Genomic DNA, 19,121 nt, shown 5'->3' on the forward strand with positions numbered 1-19,121 from the left:
CGCGGTCCCGGTCATGGAGCTTCGGACCGGGTCGCGGAAGCGCGCCCGCGACCCACGGCTGGGTACTAGTACAGGACGTACCTGTACGTGGATGTGTCCAGCCGTGCCATTCTGCCGACGTATATGTGTAGGAGGCGGTCCTTAAGTGGTTAAAGTCTAACCAAGGAGGGGGGTAAACTTGACTGTCAGGGCCAAGTGTCTTTGAGGCCGGGTTCACACCTATGCGAATTGGTTGCAGCTTAAACCGCATCCAATTCGCATTACATTATAAAATACATTGATTTCAATGAGGCTGGTTCACATATGTGCGATGCATTCGCACTGCGCATTGCCGAAAAAACGTGTGCGTTTTCTAGGCATTGCGGTGTGGCTCAGGTGCGAATTCAGGCCCATTATCTTCTATGAGCACGCATCTAATTCGTAGATGTGTTCATTTCTCTTGAGGATTTCTCTCATTCACCTCAATACACTTCCCCTCTCCCAGGTCTCCAAATTCGCAGCTAAAATTGAGATGATCTGCTGAACAGTTCTCTTATGTCTCTGCAGAGATAATAGAGCTGAAATTCGCACCACACTAGTGTGAATCCGGCCTGATGGTCATTTCTATTCACATCAGAAAAGCAAGCATAAAACAGCTAGCGGGCTGAAGTAACATATACTGTAGAAAAAAAAAGAAAAAAAGTAATAAGGTGGACCATATATGACTTAGAAACCAATATGAGTTGATAAACTGGTAAAATAAAGGCAACGTACCTGCGCGTAATCTTCCGCTGGGCGCAGCGTATCTAAGATACACTACACCGCCGTAACTTATTTATTTTTTCGAATCCTCAAAGAATTTGCGCGGTAAGTTACGGCGGCGTAGTGTATCTTTGGCGGCGTAAGGGCGCGGGATTCAAATGGATGTAATGGGGGCGTGTTTTATGTAAATACGTTGTGACCCGACGTAAACAACGTTTTTTTTTTTTTAACTGCGCATGTGCCGTCCGTGGGGGTATCCCAGTGTGCATGCTCGAAATTAACCCGGAACAAGCCAATGCTTCCGACGGTGATGTCATTCTACGCAAATCCCTATTCGCGAACGACTTACGCAAACGACGTAAAAATTTCAAATTTCTACGTGGGAAGGACGGCCATACTTAACATTGAGTACGCCTCATAACAGCAGCTTTAACTATACACCGGAAAAAGCCGAACGCAAACTACGGAAAAAAATGCGCCGGTCGGTTGTACGTTCGTGGATCGCCGTAACTAGCTAATTTGCATACTCAACGCGGAATTCGACGGAAACGCCATCTAGCGGCCGCCGAAAAATTGCAGCTTAGATCCGAAGGCGTATTAAGACGTACGCCTGTTGGATCTAGCCGAGATGCCGTTGTATCTTGTTTTGAAGATACAAAACAAAGATATGACGCGCAAAATTTGAAATTACGCGGCGTATCAATAGATACGCCGGCGTAATACCTTTGTGTATCTGCCCCAACAGTGTTTTTAAAAGTCAATTGATGAAACTCTTGAGAGCAGGCTCAGAAAAAAAGCTAAGATTCCTAATTGTTGAAAGGCAGGCAAAGGGTATGTTAAAAAAAAACATAATTTATGAGACCCGAGGTAATTAAGAGACCCAGATATGCCGGGAAGAAAGTTAAATAGAGCCAATTGGTGTATGAGCCAGAACAGGAGGATAGAAGATTTGAGGACACTGATAGAACAGGGGAAGCCTGTGTGCACTGCTATGATTGACTATAAGGGCTGATCTATGTCAGGTGCATGAGAGATGGAAGGGAGTCTGGCAGGCAGAGTTATTGATGTAAATTGCAACATAGCAGCTGGGTATGTGAATGAAAGCAAATAATAATAAAATAAGTGTGCATAGAGCCAGAGGGGTTGAGAAATGAGAAGTGCTGGAGAAGGGAATGGAAAATATCTATGATGAAATGAATAAAAGGGGACTAGGAAAGCAGCTGCATGATAAATTGGGCTAATGGGGAAATGAGTGTACATAGAATCAGAAAGTTTGTGAAACTGGGGAAGTGCTAAAGAAAAGAGAACTAGTAATATCTATAATAAAAGTGTGAATGAAAGAGGACTGGGCTATGCACTAAATTATGGATTTGGTCATGTGTGAAATAGTGATAAAGGTGATATGATGGGTAATTGTGATTGGTGGTACAGAAAAAAAAGTCAGATGGTGAAAATGTTTAGACAATTTAAAAACAACATTAGATGCAGGACACTGTAAATATAACTCTTTTAATCAACTCAAAACTATGTCCAAGATAGCTATGTTTGTTTCTTACGCCAAGATTTATTATGGCAAATATGGAAATATAATATTTGTGGCTTTATTCCATTAGGTCTAAGCCCTGGTTCACACTGGGTACGATTTGGAACGATTTGAGATGCGATTTGACATGTCAAATCGCATCTCAAATCGGCGGCATTTGCCGGTAATTGTCGGCAATGGCACTGTCCTAATCAGTGCGACGCCGCATCTGCGATTTCAAAAAGTAGTTCCTGTACTACTTTTTGCGATTTCGGGCCGCGATTTACATAAAATTGCGGCCGAAATCGCGGCAAAATCGCGGCCGCGAAATCGCGGTAAAATCGCACATTTTACCGCGATTTTGAATTCGCAGCAGTGTGAACCTAGGCTAAAGTGAAGTTTAAAAAAAGGATAGACTTTGGAAGAACCCTGGGATGTCAATGTACACAACATATAGGGAGCAGCCTAGGTGACGTGATTACCTTAGCGAGGAGCGTGGATGTGTGCTTGAATTCATTGCAACAGCAGCATCCTCATTCAGCATCCCTTGCCTAAAATGCATGACATCTATGTGCACAAGTGGTAAAGCACTTTTCTAATATCATTTTGTAACATAATGTAGATATTGGGAGAACACAAAGGAAGTAAAAAAACACACCACAGCTGGAACTGCCTAGGTAACATCAGCATGTTAAGGCGGAGTCTGGACATGCATTCAGATTTTGCAACAGGAGCATCCTTATTCAGTATTCTTTGCCAAAAATACATGCAATCTATGGGGTTGATGTACTGAAGGGAAATCCACTCTTCACTACAAGTGCACTTGAAAGTGCACTTGTAAGTGCAGTCGCTGTAGATCTGAGGGGAAGCTCTGCTGATGTTATCATCTAATCATGTGCAAGCAGAAATGCCATTTTTTTTCCTTGCATGTTCCCCTCCGATCTAAAGCAAGTGCACTTGTAGTGCACATGCACATGTGGAAGTGCACTTGCTAATGTGTACAATTGTTTTTGTTTAGAAAGAAGGGCAAATGGTGATCAAAGTTACAGACAATGGGGTAGATTCACATAGACTTACGACGGGCGTATCAGTAGATATGCCGTCGTAAGTCCGAATCCCCACCGTCGCAACTTTAAACGTATGCTCAAACTGAGATACGCTTAAATGTTGCTAAGATACGACCGGCATAAGTCTCCTACGCTGTCGTATCTTAACTGCATATTTATGCTGGCCGCTAGGGGCGTGTACGCTGATTTACGCCTAGAATTACACTGCGCCGCCGTAAGTTTCAGCGCAAGTTCTTTGTGAATACAGGACTTGCCACTCAAACTTACGGCGGCGTAGTGTATCTGAGATACGCTACGCCCACCTAATTCTACCCTAATCTAGCCCAATCTGTTTAATGTCATAGACAAACACAAAATCAATTTTTCACGTAGATTAACACACAATGTTAGAACAAATACTGTATGAGAAAACCACTTCAAATGATAGACCCGTAGAATAATACTGCAAAAGTTAGCAGGGTCACTGTGCTTCAAAAGTGTCCGATGTCTCAACCGCAATATCGCAGTCACAATAAAAATCGCAGATCGCTGCAATTACTAGTAAAAAAAAAATGCTATAAATCTATCCCCTTTTTTGTAGCCGCTATAACTTTTGCACAAACCAATCAATATACGCTTATTGCAGTTTTTTTTACCAAAAATATGTAGAAGAATACGTATCGACCTAAACTGAGGAAAAAATGTGTTTAAAAAAAGAAAATGGATATTATAGCAAAAAGTAAAAAATATTGTGTTTTTTCAAACTTGTCCCTCTTTTTTTTGTTTATAGCGCAAGAAATAAAAAATGCAGAGGTGATCAAATACCACCAAAAGAAAGCTCTATTTGTGGGGGAAAAAATGGGTACAGTGTTGCATGACCGTGCAATTGTCATTCAAAGTGTGAAAGTGCTGAAAGCTGAAAAATGGCTTGGGCAGGAAGTGCCCTGTATTGAGGTGGTTAAAATTATAATTTTCGATTTCTCCCATATACTTTTAAAGGGTGTTCCACGGTTTTTGAAGTTGCCGCAACCACCCCAAATTGTTTGCTATTCGGCGAAAGGGCGAACAACCAATGTTCGAGTCAAACTCATGTTCGACCCAAACATAAAGCTCATCACTAATTAGCAGTTTGTAGGACACTGTACATAGGCTATTGGCTTTTAGGGCAGTGTGCAAGGGTCAGTAGGGCAGAGGACAGAAGTTAGCAGGGCAGTGAACAGAGAGTCAGCAGGTAAAAGGATGGAAGCTGGGTGGAGGACAGGGGTCAGTGTTGTCAGGGCAGAGGACAGGGGTCATTGCTGGGGAGGCAAATGACAGAGATCACTTCTGCAGAAGCACAGGGCAGGGATCACTGCTGAAGAAGCACAGGGCAGGGATCAACATTGGCAGGACAGATTATTGGGATCACCATTGGCAGGACAGATTATTGAGATCACCATTGGCAGGACAGAGGACAGGGGACACCGCTGGCAAGACATAAGTATAGTGGTCACCATGGGAAAGGCAGAGGACAGGGAAAACCACTGGCAAGGATGGGGATGCAGATTACTGCTAGAGAGGCAGAGGACAGTAAAAACTGCTGGCAGGGAAGAGGACACGGATCACAGCTGGAGGGGCTGAGGACAGGAGTATCCACTCTAGAGGCAGATGACAGGGATCACTGCTGGCAGGACAGAGAACAGGGTTCACCACTGGAAAGACAGAGGACAATGATCACAAGTGGGGAGTCAGAGGACAGGGATCATCACTGGAAAGGCAAAGGACATGGATCGCCACTAAGATAGAGGACAGAGATCACTATTAGAGAGGGAGAGGATAGGGATCACTGCTGGAGAATCAGAGGACAAGAATCACCACTGGCAGGACAGAAAACAGGAATCACTGCTGGCAGGACAGAGGAAAGGGCTCGTGGCTGGAGAGGCAGAGGACCGGGATCACGGCTGGAGAGGGGGCACTCTTTATTTTTTGCCAGAAAAAGATTGGCAGCTGATGACTCAGCGATCATTAAGGACGCCGTGGCCGCCTTTCTGGCCCCATGCTCCTTAAAAAACAGCTTACACTGTGCCCTGATTGGGCAAAGCTTTGCCCAATCAGGGCGCAGAATGCACTGTGCTGCACTCAGTGTGTTGCAGGGTGTTCGTGGGGGCGAACACACTGCAAATTCGGGTGTTCGGAGTCTGGCCGAACAGGCAAATGTGCTCAGGCCGAACCGTTCGCTCATCCCTACTCCTCACTGCTACACTTGATGTACTGTTTAAGCTGATCTTGATGCCCAATGTCATCTTATGTCTAGTTCATTGTTAATCCATTTCATGCTTATTTATTGCGAATTACCAACAATATTGGGTGACGATATATTAAGTTTGCCTTTACGACCTGGTTTGGTGCCTGTTTTCTTTGATATAGCAATACTGTTGGGTACTGAGTACTACTTTTATTGATTTACTGTGATATTGTATATTTGTACACTCAACCTGGTGTACCACATGGGCTGAGGTTCTTGAGAAGGTTGAGGCAAAAAACAGAGGACCCATCCAATCCAGCGGCTCTCACGGGGGGTAGTGCTACTGTTATATTTCGACTTCCTGCAAAACTGCTGGAATGGAAAAGTGGAGGTAACAATATGACAATAGAGTTTGTTCGTACAAAGTATCTGAATGCATGTCATTGTAAACCATTGACTTCTCATTCAAGTAGGAGTTTCCAGGGTTTTTTTTTTTTTTTTTTCTTTACTTTTCCAGTTGCTTGATGGGATATAATTACCAATACTTAACAAGCTTTAAAGCTTTGTGTTATCTTATTTGCCAAATTATTAAAAAGAATAATAAACAGTCACATCAGAAAGATAAACATGCTGTTTAAATTCATTAAACCTAATTTATTTGTTTGGGTCTGCTTCTTTTTATACTTAAATGTGTCATGAATTATGTGCTGTGTCACAGTCTTGTGATTTCATAAACAAACCACCAATAAAATATTTGGACAGCATGCCACTGACTTTTCACTGGATTTGAGATTGTTTACTTGGACTCATTACAGAATTGTGAAAACATCATTAAACAGACTCTACTTAAAAGAAGAAATGCACCCAGGGGAAAAGACAACTTCTTTTATGTCTACCAACCCGATTTTTGCTCAGACAGCCCAATTTTTAATACTGTGAATAGACATTTAGAGGTTAGTTGGATGTGTGTTTAGTTATTATATTTAATTATTATTTCTGTCTCACAAATATACATCACTGTAGGTCATTGGCTGCGGAAAATCTGTAAGAAATTAAATGCATGATATATAAAAATCTGATTTTGTGTATGGGGATAGGTGTAAAAGAGTTAAATGCACTTCCCTTTGTTAACAAAAGCCCAGTTGAAGCCTGACACTTTTTTTTCCTTCTTTTTTCTCCTCTCCAGGGATGGACTGGCCATTGGGACTACAGGGAGTTTCCTGGTGGGCCAATGGCTCAGTGGGCCGGCTTCAGTGACAGCAGACCGCCGCCCCCCTCTGCTCCTTTGTCTCTCCCTTCCTGCAGCCCTCCTCTCCCTCCCCACAGCGCTCACCTGGGGGGAACAAAGAAGCAGGGGGAGGACCAGAGGAGCAGGGACGATGACAGAGGAGCATGGGGGAGGGGACAGACAGCTGACTCAACAGATATGGCCTGGGAGTTTCTCACTTCTGCCTAATCTTGTCCCATAAGGGGGGGCACCAAACTGAAATAATGTCTAGCTTCCCCACTGGTACTGCCTATAAGAGTACCAGTACCAGCCGTTCTACTCTAATAAAGTAGAACGACTAGTGGCTAGTGGAGGGGGAGAGGGGGCGTGGGTGGCCGGGGGGGGGGGTGGCGGTAGTTGTCCAGCCGCCATGGGAGAGACCTGTCAAGGTGGGCCAGTTTGGATGAATTCCAGGACCAAATTTCTGTCCCAGTCCAGCCCTGCTCCTCTCTCACCATATATTTTGATCTGTAAATCATTTTAATTTGTAAAATACCATAAATATTTTTTTTTTCACACTCCCACTCCTGCACTCTATGCTATGGAGAGTATTGATCACATCCCTAAATACAAGTGTCCTCATGCATACTTGTAGTGCCAAGAAGATGAAGAGATATGTCTGACCAGGTGTGTTATAATACAGAGTTCTGTAAGCGGTTTGATCACACTACTGTACTGTCCGGTCATATTTAGACAGTAGACCTACTGCGCAACTTCTGTTACAGGAAAGTAGAAAGACTATGCAAGTGGAAGTTGTTAGTATGAGGTCTAGAAAACTACATTTGCAATCTGGATATACTGTACTAACAGAAGTAGAGTAAAAATAATGAAAGTCAATGTAAATCACCCTGGGTATATTTACATTGACTTTCATTATTTTTAGGCACAGTAGACAGAGATCCTCCAGGACCAGTACACACATGCAAATCATTATAGACATGTGCATCTCATTATATTGTACCACCATAATATTATATTACTATCACCACTATAGTTTTTTTCTTAAAGAACACATGTGAACAGAGAAACGGTAAAAGCATGCAGTAACATACATGACAAATTTTACCACAGTGCACAGGTAGGCACCACACAGCAGCACAAGCACCATGCTACTTTGCAGGGACACAAATGAAGTGTTACTTTGTGCACTTTGAATAAAGTTAAAAAAGTAAATAGTATGATACACTAAAATGCACATTATGCCTCTCCTCAGTGTGGGCCACAAAACTGATGTGTTTAGCATGCAGGCGGAGTGGACTGGCCCTTAGCAGTGGCAGCCTTTATAGTTTTCTCACTACAAGTTTCCTTTAAGGCATCACTCATCAACATGTTATGTTCCTTTGGAGTTTAGACAAAGGAAGGAACCTTGCAATGTTGGTCTTGTTGAGATTACCATAGCAAAAAAAGGATGCAGGAATATGGCTCATTTTCTTCAAAGACATACTGCAACCCATGGTCAGAGATGGATCTGTTGAAGTCAACACCCACTTATCTTGGATTTAAATTTACTTGCTGCTGGGAGTAGCAACATCGTTGATCACAGTCCATAGCAAATATTACACTACTCTTGTACCCTTAAATGTCTCTTTAATTTCTGGAAGAATTCAAGCATTCAAGAATTCAAGCGCTGGGCATGTGGGGTGGCAGGGACTGTATTTTTATTTTCCACTACAGAAAATGGGGTAGATAAATTTGCCGGCTACAGTGTACAGCTGGTGGTGTGCTTCTGGCAGATGAGCTGCTAGGACCTTGGACACCCTGTGTTATACCATCATCCCTGTCAGTGAAGGCTGTTGAAAGGTAATGACTCTGTATCACAGGGGCAGACTGAAGTGGGTAAAAAGGAGGAGGGACAGATTTGTGCCCCATTTGTGTGGTTTTTAGGTTCTCTTGCCAACGGGCTAAGAGGTTGGACGTTAAATGCCTTGTTAGGCATGTGGTACCCAAGTGGTTTGTGTTTTTGCCACGTTTGATGTGCCTGTGACACAGTTTGCAGATAGCAACAGTGCAATCTGCTGCAGATGTGCTGAAAAAGGTCCAGACAGTTGAGCTGTGGGCAGTGGGCTGGGAGATAATGCTGCAGAATGTGATGGAATAGGGTGGCTGCTCTCTACTCTTTCTTGATGTTGACCTCCTTGGGGTTGTGCCGCCTCACCTTCAGTTTCCTCCTCTGCTCTATCTGGCACCCAAGTCACATCAGCGACATCATCATCATCATCATCATCATCATCATCATCTGCATCTCCTGCATCTTCATCATTACCACTAGAGACAACTTAGCAATACGCTGCGGCTTGGAGAACATGAATGCCAATTTGTCTACCAGTGTTCCTCCCTGTCTCTAGGCTCATGTTCCTGTCATCCTTAACCTCAGAACCAGCATCTGAATCCAGTAATGGCTGGGCATCATCCAGGAGCAAGTGGCTGACGTTGTGGTCAAATAACTCAGCTGACTTCTCAATGGCTGATTTTAGGGCTATGGCAGGAATAGAGGTGGACAAGGAGGCAGGTTTATCCACTCTGGCAACTGCAGGGGACTGCACACTTGTGTCTACTTGTGTGAAAGTGGATGAAAAGGGTGAGGAAGGTTTAGTAAGCCAGTACACCACCTCCTATGCATGCTATGGCTGGATAGCATGGGCAAACTCAACAGCAACAAAGGAAATGATGCCCTGTGTGAGGACTGACCACCACCATGTCCACCTTTGCCTGCGGACACTTTTGTTGCTGGCCCCCAACAGTGCCAAGGGAACATTATTGGGAGGGAGGGAGGGGGCGGTGCTTATAAGCAAATGTAAAGGAGAAGTTGAAATCTGTATGTAGATGCACTTTAATCAATGTAAAAAGGTGTTTGGTGCCCTTTAATTTGAGTACTCACACTATGCAGACACACTCCCCAGATACAATATAATATACTGCAATATAATGCACCAAACATACAGTGACGCATAGAACTATATGGCGTTAAACTGGCAGTAACACACACAAAACTATGTGGTGTAAAACTGGCAGTAACGCACGCAAACCTATATGGTGTTAAACTGGCAGTAACACACGCAAAACGATATGGCGTTAAACTGTCAGTAATGCACATTGAAGTAAATGGCATTAAACTGGCAGTAACGCAATCAAAGAGACGGTGTTCCACCGTCACTACACTGCCGCTATATGAACTGTCCCTACTCTAGCTATACACTTATGTCAAGATTACTGACACAGTCTCACTACACTACACTGAAACTATCTGAGCTGTCCCTACTCTACACTAATGTATGTATAAATGACACGGTCTCACTACACTACAATGAAACTATCTGTGCTGTCCCTACTCTAGCTGCACACTATGCAAAGCTGAATGAGGGTCTTCCTCACTACACTGACACTATTCCTAGACTGACACTAAGCTAATATTCTACACTGACCTATTCTATCCGTCTCCAAGCCAAAATCACAATAATAATGGCTGCAATTGCAAGAATACTTTTATACCGTGGGGCGGGAATGAGCCATAATTGGATAAAATCATGATGACAGTGTCCAATCATGACTCTGACAGTGCTCTGTGCCCTGATTGGCTGAAGCTTTCACTGCTTCAGCCAATCAGGGCCTGCAATGCACTGTTCATTGCCAAAATGCATTGTGGTCGGTTCGGGGGGGGGGGGGGGGGGCAAACAAACGTTCGAATGTCCTGAAAAATTTGGCTTTCCAAAGTTATGCTCGGGCCAAACCATTTGCCCATCCCTACCTGGACCAGATGGCAAACACCCACGGTATTTGCAGATGACAATAAGTGATGCAGTAGAATAACATACTTACAGGGTGTCTCCTACTTACAAGCCAACCTCAATGCACTCTTTAATTGAGCAACTGTGTGGCAGATGAGGTTTATTGTTGATAAATGTAAAATGATGTACTTGGAGGCTAAACATATGCATGCATCATACATACTAGGGGGAGTACAACTGGTAGAATCAATGATGGAGAAGGATCTGTCTGTTCTGGTAGATCATAAAATTTATTATAGCATGCAATGCCAAGCAGTGGTTTCCGAAGCAAGCAAAATACTTTCTTGTATTAAAAGAGCTATGGACTGCTGAGAGCTATCATTTTGCCCCTGCACAAATTAGTAAGATCTCATCTGGAATACACAGTTCAGTTTTGGGCACCAGTTCACAAAAAGAATATTAGGGAACTAGAGAAAGTGAGAGAAGAGCAGCCAAACTTTTAAGAGGCATGGAGGAGCTCAGCTATGAGGAAAGATTAGCTGAACTGACTTTATTCTCTATTGAGAGGAGGAGATTAAGAGGGGATATGATCAACATGTATAAATACATAAGTGGTCCATATAGTGAACATGGTGTAGAGTTATTCACCCTAAGGTGATCAAAGAGGATAGCTCGGGGGGGGGGGGGATTGCACTATTTACATCTAGCATGAGGCCAACAATGAACAATAGCAAGTGGTGCTCCTGATTTTGAGCACCAAAGAGCAATAACTAGGCATTTTCCGTTTCCTAGAGGGTATTAATGAGGACAATGAGGCATGAGTGTTATGTCTGGCATAAACATGCATTTTATTAGGGCAGCATATTAATTTGCACAAGCTGACAATACTCTGGAATAGACAAAAAAATGTACCTGCACCCTTGTTCCTACACAGTATACCACAACCCACAGTAATTCCTTACAATGCATTGCAGTGTACCACAGCACAGTTGCATTAGTTTGACATTTAAAATAATTGGCACCACACTAACTAGATGTAAATAAAGTCTTAGGCCGCGTACACACGATCGGTTAAAACCGATGAAAACGGACTGAAGATCCATTTTTATCGGTCCAAACCGATCGTGTGTGGGCCCCATCGCTCAGTTAACCTTCGGTCAAAAAATTTAGAACTTGCTTTAAAATTTAACCGATGGACTGATAACCGATAGGTCAAAACCGATGGTTAGTATGCAAAAGCATCGGTTAAAAACCCGCGTATGCTCAGAATCAAGTCGACGCTAGCTTGGAAGCATTGAACTTTGTTTTTTTCTGCACGTCGTTGTGTTTTACGTCACTGCATTCTGACACAATAGTTTTTTTAACTGATGGTGTGTAGGCACATCAGACCATCAGTCAGCTTCATCGGTTAACCGTTGTCATCGGATGGAACGATCGTGTGTACGCGGCCTAAGACCTATTTCACACAGGCATACACCTGTGTGAGAGCCATGTTTTGCATACCCAGGATGCACAGATGTTCCATGCAGCCACATGCAAGCAGCTCGTTTCATGTTGATTGGTGTGTAGTGGCTGCATGTACACAGTTACTGCTCCCAAATTTACATCTGTGTGGGTCCCTTAATACAGACAATGTGAGTTTGGGGACCCACACCTTCATGCACCAGCACCTACACAGATGTCAAGTTGGGAGCAGCGTCCCAATTGTCATGAATGGGACAGCCTGCATGCAGATGCATGGAATACCTGTTCATTTTGTGCAGGCAAACATGGCACACATATGGATGTAGAAACACAAAACACAATACACTACAGCACTATCGCTGTGCTAATCCCATGGCCATAGGATATAATTAAGCAACTGATTAAAATAAAAAGCCAAAAAATAAATACAAAATTCTTATTCCCGGAGGTATAGGATAAATGGCAATAATAATGAGAAAGGCTAACACCATAGATGCTTGCAAGGCTGCCTTTTGAAGTGGGCTGGGAATCCACAATCTGAAATGTAAGAGGAAATGGAAAAAAAGCCAAGCAGGCATCGTGTAGCACAATTTATTAAAAGATAAAAATCAATATAAACAGCAATGACACTCACAAGTGGGTGTGGTGGGGGATGATGACAGTTCACAGTGGATAGGAAGTCCAAGTGTGAACCGGGAGCTATGGTTTTTGTCTGTTATAGGAAAAAGGCAATCTGTATTGAGGGAGCAAGATCAGCCTGAGATCCATCCAGAGGGAGCTGGTGTCAAGCTGCCCTGTATAGCCAGGATGGTCCATTTGGTGCTCGGATATCCATCTAAAGTATGTACAGTATCTCCAGTGGAGTGTAGTGAGGAGCTGTCAGTTTATCTGCCATGAGAGCCAACAGGAACGTGTTTCAGAAGCAAGCCAGGCTTCCTTCAACAGCCTGTTTGATTTAAGAAACCTCCGGAATTTATAGAGGCAGCTGATTAACCTCATGACACCCAGGTGATTAAACAATTGTCTTTAAAGTGTTACTAAACCCACAACCGTAAAATCTTTTTGTATATGCAGAATAGCATGCTTGTTATACTCACTGTAAAACTTGAAAGGTTAATTTGCATTTTGTAAAGAGGCACTTTGATTCTTTATGCACAAATCCTCCCCCCTTCTGCAGGGTCTCTCTTGGCAAGGCTAGATAAGACACAGTCAGCGTAGTAAAGCTGCACATGCCCAGTGTCGTCTCTTTTGCTGGAGAGAATATTTTTTTGTTGAGATGAGCTTTTCAGGTCACATGATATTGACATCACACATTTTGATGTGTATACAGATCCTAAATGACAGCCCAGTCCCTCCCTCCTCCTCCATGCTCAGTAACTAAAAAAGAACACAGTGGGTGGGATGTTATATCTTGATTAATGAATGATCCTCCTCCCATACCAGCACAAAGACACTGGATATATTGGAAATCTCCTCCTACCTGAACACTCAGCACTTGGGCAGACCCTGCAGTTTATCACGTGGCTGTGGTATAGAGATCAGCCAAAAAGGTATATAGTGGCATTAATGTAAAAAGAAGATTTAGAAGCTGTGGGTACTGCGCCGGGGGGGGGGGTTAAACTATTTTCAGATTACTGGGTTTATTAACACTTTAACTACTTGACAACCAGCCGCTGAAGTTATACTGCGACAGGTTGGCTCGGCTGTGTGACTCGCCATAGGTGTATGTCAGATCTGTGGCCATGCCGATTGGCCAGCGGGGGGGCCAGTCAGCGGGTCCGGCAGGAAGAAATAAATATTTATGGCTCTGATTAGTGCAGCCTCTCACACTATTGCCAGAGGCACCAGTGACACCTACTGGCAGCAATCAGAATCATATAGTATGCAGAGCATAGAAAAATCCTAAGAAAGCTGAACTGTAAAAGTAGCTAAACTGACCAGCTTAGAACCGCTAAACTGAAATAGACACAACTGCTTAGGGCAGGGTGGCTACACCTGCTCACAGAGCTCAATATCTCTATCTGAATTTTGCAGAGAAGTAAATTAATCAGTAAATCAAGTGCATAATTGGTTTAACCACTTGCCAAGAGTACAGGCACTAGTTCTGGGAGGTCATCATATGACAATATCCTGTAATTGCACCCGCTGCAGGATGTGGGCAGTGCACTATGTGATCACAGTGTCCTCAGGGCACCTCTTATCACAGATTGTGGTAAAGAACCAATCAGCGGCTCTTTACCACATAATCAGCTGTGTCCATTTAAAGCTGTCCACGGATGTAGACAGAAGCCGATTATCGGCACTCCTTTCCTCACGCTGTCAGCGTGAGGAGAGGAGGAGAGTGACAATAACTGGCTACTTGTACACTGATAATCAAGGCATTGATTACAAGTGTCCTGATTATCAGTGCAGTCCCAACAGTGTCCACCAGTGCTGCCAATCTTTGCCCATCAGTTCCTCCTCATCAGGGTCACCTATCAGTGTTGCCTATCAGGGGTCCTTATCAGTGCCCATCACTGCCACCTAATCAATGCCTCCCCATCAGTGCATGCCAGTGCCACCTCATCAGTGCCCATCTGTGCAGTCTATCAGTCCTCATCAATACCCATTAGTATTGCCTCATCAGTGCACATCAGCGAAGGAGAAAAATTACTATAAAGGCTATTTAATAAAAATACTTTTATAAAGATATTTTCTTTTTTTGCATGCATGAATCCTTATTTGATTCAAAATATGATACCTTTATCCACTAGTAGTGACGCACTTTATTTAAAGTCCCAATTGTGTCCTCTTTTTCAATAAAAATTACCTGTTTGTAATTATTTTTAGCAAACTATGAAAAAGTATTTTTTTTCCAGTATTTGTTTATTTAGCAAAAAATGTTAAACCCAGTGGTGATTAAAACCCGCAAAATAAAGCTCTAGTTGTGTGAAAAAACTATAAAAATTTAGTTTGGGTACAGTGTTGCATGACCGCACAATTGCCATTCAAACTGTGACAGTGCTGAAAGCTGAAAATTGGCCTGGGCAAGAACTGGGTAAAATTGCCCACTAGGCAAGTGGTTAAGGGAACTTAAACCATGCATGATACATGGATAGGAACCATCAGAGCAGGTTTTTCGGTAGAACAGCAAACAAACACAATTTTCAATGCAGAACAACTTTGTACAGAAAGTCTAACATAAAACAAAGTGTTTATTTGTTTAAGAAAACTTAGCCCCCCTCCCACTAATGCCAATACTTGTACTTTTTATGGTTTTATCAGCACTCAACCTTTCACACAGCAGCAGTCTACCACAGCAAAGAGTCCTGAACATCAGTCAGCTTATATACCGTATATAAAAGCCAGTGGACAACTGAGGCTAATAATGTGGTCTGGCTACCAGGAGAAATGTAGACCCAGGAATAGATACTTTATACCTCCCAAAGTGCTACAAATCATCCAGGCTATTACAGATATGCAGTAAATTCTTAGTTTAAAACCTTATTAAATTGCAAAAGTAATTTATATCCAAGGGGTGGAGGTCTGAAATCAGGCTTTATGACTGTGCATAAGTCAGTGTATTTGGCCAATGATAAATGTCTTCTGTTGGGACTTAGCTGAGAAGACTGCATTGTGCATAGACAGCTTACTGTTGGATAAAATACTTATCTTGACCAAAGGTTTGTTTAATTTGCAATGTACCACAGTGGTAAGATTTTAGTTATCCTTGTGCATGTGGTTAGGCTTACCGCTGCCATAGACTCTGGTCAGTCCAGATTTCCTTTACCATAAGTGGTTCCATATTTCTTACTTTGTAATTATGTGGAGATGTACAGCTTGGCATTACCCCAATGTTATTCTATATTGTGATTTAAACCCTGTACACACGATCAGGCTTGTCCGTTGAAAACAAACCGATGGACTGTTTTCATTGGACAAACCGATGGTGTATGGGCCCCATTGGTCTTTTTTCCATTGGTGTAAAAAAATAGAACATGTTTTACATTTTTCCTATGGATAAAAAAAAACTATAGAAAAAAATGATTGTCTGTGTGGAAGTCCATCGGAGAAAAATCCACGCATGCTCAGAATCAAGTCGTAGTGTTTTACGTCACCGCGTTTTGGCACGGTTGGATTTTTGACTGATTGTGTGTAGGTAAGACTGATGAAAGTCAGCTTCATCGGATATCCGACGAAAAAATCCATCGGATTAGATTCCATCAGATATCCGATCATGTGTACGAGGCTTTATAATTTATTCTTGTAAAACTCTTTCTCAAGAAAACTCATTAGAAACAAAAGCATTAATAAAATTAATCTTTGGCCAAAGCTTAATATTTTTAGCCTACTTCTAGTAATTTGAAAGATCTTGAAGTTTATTAACTTACTTAGTGAAGATTCCCACACATTTTACTTTCTTGAAATTCTGAGGCAAGTACTTACTATGCCCTGTGTGTAGGCACTGCTGTGTCACAGAATTCAAAGAGCCTGCCGTCTGAACTATAGAGCGCCATAGAGGAGGAGTTTTAGGAGGTGTAATCAGTACAGGAATCACGGTTTTGTAAGTAGTAATATACCATGGGATTTGTAGTCCTTAGAAATTGAAAGTAAACAGCAGAGGAGAATCTGCAAACCATGCAAGAATTTGGGAAAAGAGATGTCCAGCAGACATACAGCACTAACAACACGAAAGGAGATTTTTCAAAAATATTTAAAACGATTAAAGTCACAAAATACAAGGTATAAAGTACAAGGTATGAATTTGTGGCAGCAACAGAAGAGTTCAAATCTGCTGCATTGCTTACAAATATTAGGCAATATACTGTATAAACACTAAGCAAAATAGATGTGCTGTTCTGCACAGTCCTTATTTTGATTCCCATGTATGAGGAGAGTAGTTTTGGTCTACAAAATCTTAAGACATTTAATTCTATTTAATGACACTGTAACAGTATTCAGTCACACACTTAATTCAGTCAAAATTAAACTTTGGTCAACATAGGGTAAGCAGTCAAAAAGAGGACAATTTCAGATTGATTACTATGAACTACATCACTTTGAACATTTTTTGAACTTTGAAATAAAGGTCTTTTGAGTTTAATTTGAAGTTCATATTCCGCTTGTTACATGCTCTACTATATTTACCTCTTCAGGAACAGCGCGAATGTTACTAAATCCTTTTCTGAACACTACAAAGACTCTGCGAGCACCACATCGCAATGCTGAAGTTGCACAGTCAAAAGCAGTGTCTCCGGCTCCAAGCACGATAACAGCTCCCTTTATGGACGGCAGTGGAGAGTGACAGGCACACATACCTGAATAATGAAAATGGGAGGGAAGACATTTTCAAGTAGAGAAACCATTTTGCATGTCAACTCAACAGATACATGTACTTAAAGCAGTGTAAAATTGCATCTTGCAGTTCCCAAGCACAGAGTGTCACTATCACATTATTCTGCTCCACTGAAAGACAGTTCTATTCCCATAGCCGTAGATGTACTCACATGCCTAATTTCATAGTCAGTACACTTACAGGAACTGCATTTTGTCTGCTTTTACTCTCAGGGGATTAGAAATTCCAGCATTATGGTTAAAATAAGCTTTCTGATGTCCCTGTACCAGATAAAAGAGTATATGATGTCCGATTTAAATCAATTTTCACCTTTTTCCCCCACTGTGCTATACGGAAGAATATATCTTTATGTAATACAATTCTGCATTTGTGCATTGTTAAAAAAATACATGAAAGAAACAAATTGCAATAAAATAACACACTAAGGGAAGAACTGTATCTTAGGGTTTGTGATAAATGACTATTACTAGAGGTTTGCAAATTTGTATAGATGTAATTTTTTATGAGATTAGTACAAGAATCGGGCTCATATGGTCCTTTCTATAGCCACAAAGTAAGTCAAGGAAGTGCTTAAGCCGATTATTAGGGATGGTCCGAACACCACCCGGTTTGGTTCGCACCAGAACACACAAACAGACAAAGTTCTAGCAAACATGCAAACCCTATTAAAGTCTATGGGACCGGAACATGGAAAATTAAAAGTGTTAAAAGGCTTATATGCAAGTTATTGCCATAAAAAAGTGTATTGGGCAATCAATGTGTATTGGGGAATCAATGCAAATTGTTCAGTTTTTATTTCAGCAGCAGTGATTTTAATAATGCTTAGAGTGAAACGATAAAAACAAAATCATCCTTTAAATATTGTGCCTGTAAAGTGGTGCATCTGTGTTTTTCTACAGGAAAAAAAATGTAATTTAACCTTCCTGGTAGTTTTTCTGAGTGTGGCTCGGGGTTAAATTAGCAGTAACCCCGAGCCACACTCGGGATTGCATTGCAGAATCCTGGTGCAATATACTTACCTTGTCCCCAGAACCCTGCGATGTCCCCCCACTGTGTCGTCCACCTGATGCCTCTTTGTGCCAGGATCCATTCCCTGCGAGCGTTGCGGTGCACGGGGGCAGAGTCTGGCAGTAAATTCAAAAAGTACTACATTCATAACACACACAGTACACTGTAATCTTACAGATTACATTACTGTATGAAATTATTTCACATCCCTTTTGTCTCTATTGCTTTGTCCAATGCCCTGCATGTACTTTTATATTATACATACTGTTCTTTTCGCCTGGAAACTTGAGATCCATGTCCATAGCAACCAAAAAGTGTCCCTTTATGTCAAAAGTGGTTTTAGAGCAGATAGAAAACAGCAATAGTAAATTAGAACACTTGCAGAATTGCGCAATAGTGAATCGTGGGAACATTCAATTTATTATAATGATATTATTTTTTATAATTATTTATAGTTATTTATTATATTATAATTTATGATTTTGTGTTTGAAAATTTATCATACCCGAGATGTCTACTAAACTCTTGTTTGGACAGATTTAAGTGTGTTACTACTAAGAATTACAGGCCTATAATATAAAACGCCAAATTTATATGCAAAACAATTGTACCGCTTTGAGTCACAAAAATCTGGCATTCTGACACTTAAACTTGAGTGCGGCTATAAAGTATTGCTGGCTCCCGGCAATATAGATAAAAGAATTAAGGAAAAAGACGATGTGTGTCCCTCCCCACCCAGTCCATACTAGGCCCTTTGGGCCTGGTATGGATTTTAAGGGGAACTCAACT

General features: G+C 41.9%; 1 protein-coding gene across 1 annotated transcript in view; it reads right to left on the reverse strand.

The window, feature by feature from the left end:
• Positions 1–19,121, reverse strand: part of DPYD (dihydropyrimidine dehydrogenase) — a 1,498,502-nt gene that overhangs the window by 790,780 nt on the left and 688,601 nt on the right. The window contains exon 10 of the mRNA XM_040359980.1: positions 17,117–17,286. Within this exon, the coding sequence (XP_040215914.1) occupies positions 17,117–17,286 (170 nt within the window). The remainder of the gene's footprint in view (positions 1–17,116; positions 17,287–19,121) is intronic.

The sequence above is a fragment of the Rana temporaria genome, chromosome 7, assembly GCF_905171775.1.
Source record: "Rana temporaria chromosome 7, aRanTem1.1, whole genome shotgun sequence".
NCBI classification, from domain to species: Eukaryota; Metazoa; Chordata; class Amphibia; order Anura; family Ranidae; genus Rana; species Rana temporaria.